The sequence below is a fragment of the Lygodium microphyllum genome, unplaced genomic scaffold (genome assembly GCF_053477565.2).
Source record: "Lygodium microphyllum isolate KBCC unplaced genomic scaffold, Lygodium_microphyllum_v1.1.10 scaffold_213, whole genome shotgun sequence".
Lineage (NCBI taxonomy): Eukaryota > Viridiplantae > Streptophyta > Polypodiopsida > Schizaeales > Lygodiaceae > Lygodium > Lygodium microphyllum.
In genome coordinates, this window is record NW_028229696.1 from 76,363 (window position 1) to 88,512 (window position 12,150).

Sequence of the window (12,150 nt, forward strand, 5' to 3'; positions counted from 1 at the left end):
CTATAAGTGGAAATTGTTTCTTTCTTGGCTCTTCTTGCATTTCTTGGCTTAGCAAGAAACAATTTATTGTTGTTACATCGTCTTGTGAAGCTGAATGCAAGGCAGCTTTTACTACTATAGTTAAATGTGGATGACTGAGATGTTTGCTAGTTGATCTTGATGTATCTATTATGGAGCCTGCTTCTTTGTTTACTGACAATCAGAGTGCCATTGCAGTGTCACAGAACCCAATGTTTCATGCATACACGAAACACATTGAAATACATTATCAGTTTGTGAGAGAGAGGCTACATGTAGGGGATATTAGCCTTGTCTACTGTCCTACCAACAACAATGTGGCAAACATTTTCACCAAAGCTTTTCCTTGCGACAAATTTCAAGCATTTTGCAATGCTTTGAATTTGATCTCCTTTGGTTGATGATCCTTGTATTCTGATCACTTATCACTCCAGTGGGTTTTGTTAGGTTTCGCACACCTACGCTCACACAGGAGTGTTGTTGATGCGCATGTAGGACATTGGGGCACTTTTTACTATTTGTAAGAGAGGTTTTTTCCCCTAGTCACATTATTCTTCATCTGTGTATTCATGTTACACATTTTGGTTGCTCACTGCATATTACATACATCTTTGTATGAACGCACTTTAAGTCACTTACACAACCCCAAAGTCTAAGGGTTGTAGTTTGTACTTTTTGTATCGCACTTTCAATCAATTAAGTGTCGAGTAGTAACCACACACACTCTCTCTCTAATGTCGTGCATCCTCTTCCAAGCTGAGTTGCTATCCCTCATCTTGTTCGTCAGCAACAATCCCTAGTGTCCCAAGCCTTCTGAGCAGTTGTTCTTTGGGTAGTGGCTATGTGGCAACTTCTTGCCTTTGTCCACATCCTGCTACTTGTTGAGAGGTTGTTGCACCCTCTTGCCTTTGTCCACGACCTCCTGCTTGTGGAGGGATTGTAGGATGTACTTCTTTCCCATTGACATAATCCCCAAGACCTTTTGCAACAAGCACATTTTTCATCATAAAGGACCACAGAGAATAGTTGTTGCCATCCAATCTATCCTCTTTCGAAACATAAGTAAAGACATCATTCTGTCCATGAGCTGCCATGATAAATGTCACTTAATCATAGCTTATTGCTAAGTCTAAGATTGTAAGACAATCCATTAACTTATTGTTGAGTGTAGAAATAGTTCGTAAACATCGTAGCTTAAGTTATTGAATAATGCTTAACTAATGTTCAGAAAATGAATGCCTTACTTCATGCTTTCTTTCTCTCTTTTTTCTGAAAAAAGGTGTGGCTAATTATATCACTCAAAACAGCCCATTGTTGATCCTCAGTCCTCCCTCCTTGTTTATCACCAATACTGACACAACCCTGCCCAGTTGTTTTGATTTCACCATAAGAAGTGTGCACATATACATACATTCACAATGCTATATGCAAGTTGCATAGCACTTACTAGGTATGTAAGTCGTAGTATATGTACTTTTGTACAGGAGCGTATATAGACATTACCGCAAAATAGTAAGGGAGGGTTTTGTTGAATTTTGGGACCGTTTGGGGCTTTGGTTTGGGGGGGGGAGGGACTTGTCTTATTGACTGTCATTGTCTTATGGTTCAGTATGTACATAAACTTTCTCGTCACTTCTTGGTGTAGAATCCAAAAATGTTAGGGGCTTTGAAAATCCTTTCAAGATCTATTGCCATGTACAGCTATGAGCACTATTCTTCATACTTGTAAACTTGAAAAGGATAATGTGGTTGACGTTGTTATTAATATGTCCAGGCAGGTAGTATTTGCAAAGGAGAGAATTCTTTTTCAGATGCTCCAACTGAACTTAAATAATGTACTCACTGTAGTTGTTTTTAAATTTATGAGCAGGACTCCTGATATGTCAGCCATGCATCAAGATGACTCGTCTGATTTGCGTGAACTCGCCAAAATTCTTAAAGATGTGATGGGGGTAAGGAAATGTCACAACCTTCCTGCTTAAATGCTAGTGGTTTTTTGGACCTTCTTTTTTGCATTTCTGATCTAGTTGTAGTTTCTTTTAAACTTTTGCCCCAGATCAACAATGTGCCCCTCAAAGTTCGAAAAATTGTCATGAAGGTATGTGACCTTGTCTCCGAGCGCGGGGCTAGATTAGCAGCTGCAGGGGTTGTAGGTATACTAAAGAAAATAGGAAGAGATGGTAGTACAACTGTTGCCAGGACGAAAAATGACAGTAATAAGGGCAAGCGAACTGTGGTAGCTATGGATGGAGGACTCTATGAGCACTACCCTAAGTTCAGAAAGTATATGCATGCAGCAGTTGCAGATATTTTAGGAGAGGAGATGGCTGCCAATGTTGCTGTTGAGCTTTCGAAAGATGGTTCTGGAATTGGAGCAGCCCTCCTCGCTGCATCTCATTCACAATATCTTAATCCCTGATGCATGAAGTAGGGGGTTTAGGTCAAGTAGTGCAATTCGGCAGAAGCCCTTGTACAGTTCACTTGAGTTAAATTTTCTCCACACAGCAAATGGAAAACTGTACCATGAGCTTTATAGTCTTATGTTTAAGTGGTGGTTACCACTGGATGCAATTCGATTATGGCAGGCACTACTGCCATAACAAGATGTAATAAGGAGCTAGCTCTTTTCCAGCCCTTTATCTTAGCATCTTACAACAAAAAAAGATCAGGAGATTTTGGAAATCAACCCCTGATTGTTCACTAGATGATTCACTAAATAATTTTGTCCTCACTTCTATCCCTGTGTGTGTGTGTGGGTGCGTGCGCGCGTGTGTTGTCCCTTACATGGCCATAGGCATTTACTGTCATTCCAGTTTCATTTTGGCCTCCATTGTTATTGTGAATACATAGTTATAGATAATGCAACTGAAGTTTTTTTTTTTTGTTGTGGTGTTGTGGGGACGGGGGAGGGGGAAACTCCCTTTTGTTTCTTTCCACTTTTTATTAACTTTTAAATTTACAGGAGCTGGTTTCTGTTTGATGTATAATGCTTTAAAAACAAGTCTTTTTTGGTTCTCTCTTATCCTTTTTCCCTGTTGTTATACATACGCATTTATATATTATGAAACAGTTCAACTTTTTAGTAAGACATGAAAACAATCCAACGTATAGACCATCATAGCTTATTGCTTAGTCTAAGATTGTAAGACAGTCCATTAACTTATTAAGCTTAGAAATAGTGACTAATGTTCAAAAAATGAATGCATTAGTTCATGCTTGCTTTCTTCTTTTTTGGAAAAAAGGTGTGGCTAATTATATCACTCAAAAAAGCCCATTGTTGACCCTCAGTCCTCCCTCCTTGTTTATCACCAATACTTACACAACCCTAAGAAGCGTGCACATATAAATACATGCACAATGCTATATGCGAGTTGCATAGCACTTACTAGGTATGTAGGTCGTAGTATGTGTATGTACCTTTGTACAAGAGCGGTCTATATACCGCAAAATAATAAGGGAGGCTTTTGTTAAATTTTGGGACCATTTGGGGCTAAAGGGGGAGGGGGGGGGGGGAGGGGGAACTAGCCAATCCTGGGGGATTGTTCTATCAACAATTTCTCACCTTGCCTTTGCCCCTCTTTGGCATCCTATTGCTTCTTGTAGAATCTCTAGCTTGGTATCCGTGTATATCTCTCTCCATACCCTAAAAGGATGAGTAGGGCCAACCTCTCGGCTAGTCGGCTAGATGTGAGTGCACTCGATTTGGATTCTATCATGATCTCAAATATGTGGGTTCTAGATGATTTGTTATTTGTGAAAATTTTTAGCATACAAGGGCCTATTGCTTTAGGGCCTTATGCAATCTTTGCTAGACTCTTAGTAGTAGACTACGAAGGAAAGATGATTTGAGTAAGGTCGTTAGTATTGTAGTGGAAATGCATCTCCACTTCCGCATAAGCGGGGTTTGCATTGCTAGAAGCCTTCTTGGGAAAGGACTTTCCAAGTTTGACTTCTTGGAGTGGGCTCTCAGATCACTAGCTTGCCCAACAAGGCGTGACTCTATACTTTGGATCAATGATCCCTAGACCTTGCTCCAAGTGACGTTGGACAATAGTCTACCAAGTCACCTTAGCATAGGAGTACCTATACCCATTTGATGTCACGGCTTTCTCAAGCTCTATGTCGGACTTGATGGAATGCTTATTATTTTATGTGATTTGATTGATGCAGCTATGGTTCTCTCTTACATAAGCATTAAGTGCTCTCATGAATAGTATATTGAACTCATCAATTTGCCTTATTGTTATAGTCTATCCGCAAAGGTTTATTGATGGATCCACTTGTAGTCTCTTCGCAAAGGTTTGTCAATGGATCCATTTTATTGTTGTAGTCTATCCGTAGAGGTTTGTCGATGGCTCCAAGACTCAAGCGATGCCTCCTCAAGGACGCTTCATCTCCATAGCTTTGATTGCTCCAAGCTTACTCTATGAAGAAGAATAATAATAATAGGAAAAAAAGCTTCAAACAACATTGGCCACTTAGTCTTTCTCCCACACACACACTCACTATAAGGGTTGATCTTCATAGCTCATAGGCTTAGAGGAGGAAGGAAGTAGAGTTGCAAGGGCCACTCGTGTCGTTGGGAGTCTTTTAGTCATCTTTATGTCATGAACTTGCAATTGAAAAATGTGCACTCCCCTAGGGGGTGTTTTAACCTTATTGTGCTACGAAGGTTTGTACAAATCCAACTAAGATTAGGGTTGACGAACTCCAAGCAAGCGTGGAGTGTTGTCCCACACTTGAGAACCTAGCTAATGTGAAGGGAGGTGTAGTGCATCACTCAGGGTGATAGGTCTACCAAGTGACCTCAAGGTGTCTTGCCCTTGATGAGCCCTGAGGTTGTGCTATGGGGGGATGGCTAGGGCATGAGAATGAAGCTTGGTGGCTACCCAACTTGAGGGCCTTAGGTGATGTGATCGTTGGTGCACATGTTCTACATTAGGACTTCTACTATGTTTTATTCCCTTTTTTTTTCTCCTCTTAAAAATGATATTATTTTCTCTTCTCTTGTGTTCTTAGAGGGAGCGACTTCGATGACTTTTCCATATAGGATTTGCTCATGATGTATATTTTTTGAGCTAGCCTTGCTACTAGTGATGTCAGAAGAAAGGAATGACTATAATTTGTGAACCTACTAGCATCATGTCCTCCACTTGAGATAGTAAGCTAGTAGCATTGTTGCATGAAGTAGACTTGCCATCATATATCTATCAATTCTTGTGTTTACATCAAAGAAGAGCGCATGCAGGCCCTCTTCCTCTACTACCTTCTTTTGGTTCAACAATGTGAGGAGCAATTGCAAGTAGTTGCATGTAGTGACAAAAGTTGGGTTGGGGCAATGTGAAAAATCTGAGACGACCTGCTTGGAGGGTACCAAATCTTTCTCTCAGGACTTAAGGTTGTCGTCCTCTCTATGAGCATTGATGTTGAAGATAAGGGGGAAGTCATATCTCCCATGTTTTTCATGATTGTAATCAATCTCATGCCCTTGTAGTTTTTAAGGGGAAGTATGTTGCAAAAAAGTGGCTCAAACCTCCATGTGATATCTATAAGGTTTCTTCTCCATTTTGGTCGAGATTTATAGCCTCGTTTGTCCTATGCACTTGAAATATTTGTCATGCTAGCAATTAGCTGGCTCCTGTTGCGATAATCTAGGAACTTAAGCTCTAGCCACTCTTTTCCTAGCCATGTGCCAACTCTAATTATTTCTTATATTGCCCTAAGAGGCAGTACCTTCTTGAGTCCCTTTGGAAAATAGAAGATAAATTGCATAGGAAAAACTTGGATCTCCCACTATTCCAACACAGAGATCTCACTGCCCCAACTGATAACATTGGGTTCTTGCCATTGCAAAAAAGGCACCCTTGGCACTCACTGGGGCGATGCAACGATCTTCGTCCACTATTCTTGCCATTGCAAAAAAGGCACCCTTGGCACTCACTGGGGTGACACAATGATCTTCGTCCGCTATTTCCTCTCTTTTTTGCTTGGCTTCTATAATTACTTCCAAGGAGGTGGTTTCTTCCATATATTTAGGTTCTTATGATTTTGACAATATAGCATCCCTTAGGTTCCATTCTCCTACCTCAAGCAATGGAGGTGAGGATAATAGTTCTCCCATGGCTGCAATGGACTGGTTAGTTACTAAGATAGCCTCCCTTAATAATATCGCATAATCCTCCTTTGTCATCATGTACTCTAGTTGGGATATACTCATTTCCAAGCTCTATTTAAGTGCTTTCCCGGTGAGTTGTAGGTTTCTTTTAAGATTCTCAATTATATCCCATTCACTTTATTTTTTCACTTCAAGTAGGGCGTTGGCAAAACTTTGTTGTCAAATTTGTTTGCATAATATCTTCCACTACTCTAGACCCTTATTTTCCAAGTTTTGCTCACACTTTGATTGAGACAATCTCACAGCCAAGTTGAGCATTGGAGTTGCATTCTTCTCTTCCCATTGGTCCATTTTTTACTATACCTATTCTAATCCCGTGTTCTACAACTTTGTTATGACTTCAAATATTGAGTACTCCTCTTTCCAAGCTTGACTCAACTCTACCCTTTGTTGCATTTATAAAGCCACATGGTTTCCCCTTCCAATGAAGCTTTGTCCCTAATGGCATTTACATATTTGCTTTCTAGTTGCGCTCTATTTTCTCTCTCCGCTTTGCATTGCTCTTGCAGTTCCAAATGTAGTCTTCTTGTGCCTTTTCTAGTCTTAAAAGTTGTCAATTCCTTATTCAAGTTGAAAGTTTCTCTAATTGCTTTCTACTAGTATGCTACATGGATCTGTTTTTCCCTCTCATCTACAACTAGTGCAGCCTTTCTTTCCTCATCAAATTGGTCCCTTTGATCCTCTAGTTCTTTCAAATCCTCAAATTTCAAATAGGTTTTGTGTGAGTAGAGGTATTGAGGTCCATGAATCTTTAATTCTCAATACCTTAGGTACTCTTTGTTCGAACTCTAGATCTAATATCACTGGCCTTTTAGTACATGCGAGACTCTAATCTCTTTTAATCTCACTTGTGATCGAGCTGCAATTTGTGATTCCAATTCATATACCCTATCTTCCAACATGCTTTTAGAGTTGTCTTATTATGACCACTGGGATGGAGGGCATGATGGTCATAATTGGCAATGGTGGAGCTTCTAACAGTGCCTTATCCTTGCCCATTATACTAGTGGATGCTATGAGATTCCTATTGTACTGGGGCATGCTCCTTGATTGTCCCCTACTTTTGTTAAGATTCCAAGATTAGGATCCCTGAGTGCTAATTCTTTGGCCCTTGGGGGTTGCTCTACTAATCTCTTAATGGCTAGGGCTAAATATTTTGCTTCTTTTTGTCTGAGCTCCTTCTCTTCCTTTTATTACCTCTACTTCCATTTCTCCTCCTCCCTTCGAGATTCCTTCTCAAAATTTTCCACAATCTTCTTCTCTTTAGATGCAACCTTCCCATTTATTGTTGCTAGTTGAATGATGATCTTCTTCCTCCTCATTAGAGGTTGTTGACCTTGACTACTTTGGTTGTGCCATCTATTGTTGTTATAGGGTTTCAATTCCAACACTTTGTGTAGCTTGAATTTTTTCCCTTATCTCATCCAGTAGTCATTCTTGCACTTGTAACTATGGGGCTTTTGTTGTTGTGTATACTGGTTGGTCCGCTTCCTTTTCCCTAGTTGGGATTCACTTGGAAGTTTGGCTTAATGTTTTTTGCTAGCCCTTTGCCATGCTTTAAGCTTTCCTTGAGTTTTTGTGAGGCTTCCTGCCTCTTTTGCCTCCTCTTGAAATTTTCTTACCTCCTCCTTCCCTAGATCTTCCGTAGACTCTTGTGCTAATGTCCCTTCTAACATTGATGACACTTCTTATATTCACACACTAGGGGGTTTTTGTGATGCTAGTGCCTTTCTTGCCTATGAGTCTTTGAAGCTTCCTCTATAGTTGTCATCTAGAATGCCCCCAAGTCCCATTAATGTAGCTTTCTTTGTGGCCTTTTTCCTTTCTGCACTCTTATCTACCATTGATGTGGGTCCAAATTCTTTAGGGCCCTACATTCTTGCACTCATGGTCATGGCTGTTGTTGGTGGATGGTTTCCTTGACATATGCCTTGAAGTTTCTCTACATTTCTTGTTACTAAGCTTTCCAAGCATTCCCACCTTGGATTTTGCTCATTGTGGAGTTTTACTTGGTATTAGAAAAAAGTACATTTATTAGCTATGCTTGGATCCTCATAGTAGGGTTCGGGATGTCCTCTAGGGTTTTGGTGAAGCTCTAAGCTTGGGTTTGTGGTTTGTAGTTTTGATGAGTATTCTCGCACAATGCCTACTACATTTGGGGTAATGAGATTAGGTATTATAGTAGGTATTTTCTTCTTGTATATCAACTTGGCGGCCAACGCCTAGTGTCATGTTGCTTATTTCTTTGACATTTTACAATTTTAATAAAAGTTGGCATTGCAATTTATATGAGTCATCTCAGTGATGGCATGAATACAATCTTTGAGGGGTCTAGTGGCTATGATGATATTGATAGCCATATTCATGAATTATCTCCATAATAACCATGTGCTTGTACCAATGCCTTTAGGGCCCATCTGATTTGGGTATGGCCTCGATGTTGGAGTTTTCAACTCGACTGATGATAAGGAAAATTTTTGCTATTTAACTTGAGGGTTTCACCCATGTGGACTTGCATTTAGCTTTGGGAATCCACTTTTGATGGGTCTTATTTGGTTTATTGCAATGCTTATTGGTTCATGGTGGTCTACTTGTGCTTGAAGTAGCTTGTTGTGAAGCAAAGTTTTACCCTTTTTTGTGGGGGTTCTATCTCTAGTGAAGATGCTAGTGGGGGTACCTACTTCAAGGAAACAAGTGTACCCTTGCTGAAATGTGCGATGATCTTCACATTAGGTAGTACAAGGTGAATGTTTTGAGTATCATGATCAACCATGCACTTGGCCTCTCATTTGAATGGTTAATCTAACAAGGACTCTTTCCCAACATCTTCCGCATTAGGTAGCATGTAAAAAATAGCAGGAAGGCTTTTAATCTTGATGGTTAACATCACTTGTATTTTCCTAATAGAGTCTAAGGTGTGTCTCCCATATGGGTTGACTTTAGTGGTGGCACGGATCAATTGAGGTCACCTAATATCCGTCCAATTATTGTAGGTCATGATTTTGTAATTAGATCCTTCATCAATTAGAGCATCAATTATATGCTCTTTCTTAGTCGTCAATTTGACCTTAAGATAGGTTGATAGAACAATTTCCTCATGTTTGGGATCAAGCTCTATGATTTTCATAGCATGTACAACAGTCATTAGGCAATAACATTGGTGGCTTGTGTAATAGGTGGCAGATACTACTATTACTAGTTCTGCTAATTTGGCACACACAAAGGGTCAAGACCTCCAAATTTCATATTCTATTTCTAGCCTTTAATGGAGTAGAGCAGTATTAGGTTGCCCTTCTTGAAGTCTCATTGTTTGATGTGCTTGTCAAACTAGGCTTTTCATCTAGCCTTTTTGTAAATTAGGGCATGAGTTTCCAATGGCCTTGTTTTTTACAATCATTTGAGTTGTATCAAGGTATTGGTCTAGGCTGCTCTACCATCCCATCATTCTTGCACAACTACTCTCAAGCTTGGAACAAAAATTGCAATTGGTATTATGGCATATGTTGCATATGTCAAATTAAAAAAAGCTTTGGCCAATTAATATCTCGTAGGCCCTTCAATATGCCTATAGGGCTTCTGTAAGCTTGTTGCCCAATAGTTTTAAGAGGCTGAAATTGTTTTGGTCAACACATTGATTAAGATTTTGTTCTTGCTTCCACTTGACCATTTGCTTGAGGGTAGTAGAGACATGACTTTCAATGAATGACCATGAATTTATGCAATAAATATGCAATCACTTTATTTGATAAAGTGCGAGCACTGGTCACTCATAATCTTGAGGGGATAACCAAATCTAGAGATTACCTACTCCCACAAGAACTTCACCATTATCCTAGCATCATTCGTATGAATGGCTCTTAACTCAATCCATTTTGTCAAGCACTAGATCATAACAATGATATATTTAGTTGTGAGTACTATGCTATAGGACTTATAGCTCTGACGAAATCAATCCCCTATTTCTAAAAATGTTAGTGAGCTATGACTAGAGTGAGTTTCATCTTATCTTTTCACATATGTACTTTCATATGCTGCCATTCATTGCAATGTTTTATAAATTTTGTTGGATCACGAAAGAGAGTGGGCCAACATAACTAAGATTGCAATATTTCCTGTGCAATTAAGTCTCTATCAAAGTGTCCTCTTGTGATTCCTACATGTGCCTTTGTCAGGATGTGCATCTCATACTTATAGATGCACCTTCTCAGCAAGTTGTCTTGGCATAGTCAATATAATTGTATATTAATCAGCTAGTAGGGTTGTGCTTTGAGAATATCACAACGAATATTAGTTTTCTCGATTAGGTGATTGGGTGAGAATAAGGCGACTCTATAATATCATTGGCCCAATATGGAATAACATATCCTTCATATAGATCTTCCTCTTGGCATATTTTAAATAAGTGCATATCATAAAGATTATCCACAATGTCATTTTCTATGGGTTCTCCATTAGATACTCAAGACAAGCAATCATCCATGTAGTATTGTTTTCCTTTCCTCACAACTATGGAGAAGTAATATTCAAGCTAAAGTAATAACCATTAAGATATATGTTTAGTTGTACAAGGTTGATTTATTGAGTAAAGAAAAGCTTAATGATCAATGAAGAACATAAATGACATCGCTAGTAAATAGTGAGACAAAGCTTTTTCACTGCCAATGCCATTGCGAAACCATCTCTCTCTGAAGTGGAGTAGTTAATTTCTATGTCCATGAGTTGTCAACTAGTAAAGCTCACTGGATAGTCCAAATTACATTCTCTAGGTTGGCATAGTGTTACTCCCACAACAAACTTCGAGGCATCAATATGTACATTGAAGGTTATGTTCTGGTTTGGGGCTCATAGAATTGGAGCTATTGTTAGAGCCTTTTTCATACCTCATAGACACATTGGCATCCTTTGGTCCACTAAAAAACAATCAACAACTTGTATAAGGATCATGTAATCAATGCATAGCTCCACAAAAATCATTTATAATATTCAGTGTGGCCCAGAAAGTTGTGAACTCCCTTGTAATGTAATGGTGGTAGTAGGCCAACAATCACCCTGCTTTTTGAGTAGCTAGTGGCAATGCCATTTTTGGATACTATATGTCATAAGATACAATCATGCTTTACCCAGACCTAGTATTTCAAGGGGTTCAATAAGAGACTATATATCAACAACATTCAAAAGACTACTTTGAGTTTATGTAGATGCTCTTCTCATTTAGTGTGTATATAAATATGATCCATGAACACTTCAATCATGTTTTAAGCATGTGCTTGAGGATGGCACACATGAGTTGTTGAAAGGTGGTGGGCGCATTAGTCAAACCAAAAGGCATGATTATATATGTAAACACTCTCCACTCAATGGTGAAGGATGTCTTATACATGTCATTCAAATGAACTTGTACTTGATTATAGCTTGAGAATCCATTGAGGATGCTATAAGCCTCCTTTCATGTGACCCTCTCTAGCATATGCTCTATATACAACAATGAATGGTTGTCACTTTGTAATTGTATTCACCTTTTTATAGTTAAGTACACTATGATCTTTACATTTTTGTTCAATATAATGATAATTGACTAGATCTAGTCCGTGTGCTCAATCTCATAGATGAATCCCCCATTTAGAAGCTTATCTATCTCTTCCTTGATATCATGTGCATGTTTTGTATTCATCACGTATGGTCATTGTTTCATTGGTATCACATCTGGCATCATGGGGATATTATGGGTAATAATGCTAGGGTCAATCCCTTTAAGTTCTTTCATAGACCAAGTGAATACATCCTTGAACTCTTTTAAGAAGTTTATTAGATTGGTCTTTTCATTGGTATCACATCTGGCATCACATCTGGCATCATGGGGATATTAAGGGTAATAATGCTAGGGTCAATCCCTTAAGTTCTTTCATAGACCAAGTGAATACATCCTTGAACTCTTTTAAGAAGTTTATTAGATTGGT

The 12,150-nt window shown here is 39.0% G+C and overlaps 1 protein-coding gene across 4 annotated transcripts in view; it reads left to right on the plus strand.

The window, feature by feature from the left end:
- The window catches only part of LOC148008294 (hexokinase-1-like), a 62,841-nt gene that overhangs the window by 19,298 nt on the left and 31,393 nt on the right, over positions 1–12,150 (plus strand). For 2 of the 4 annotated variants that reach the window (XM_087674342.1, XM_087674343.1), the window contains exons 8-9: positions 1,889–1,970; positions 2,075–2,116. In XM_087674342.1, the coding sequence (XP_087530468.1) occupies positions 1,889–1,970; positions 2,075–2,116 (124 nt within the window). Of the gene's footprint in view, positions 1–1,888; positions 1,971–2,074; positions 2,705–12,150 lie in introns of those variants that run through there. The other 2 variants (XM_087674344.1, XM_087674341.1) reach the window with 2 other exon arrangements.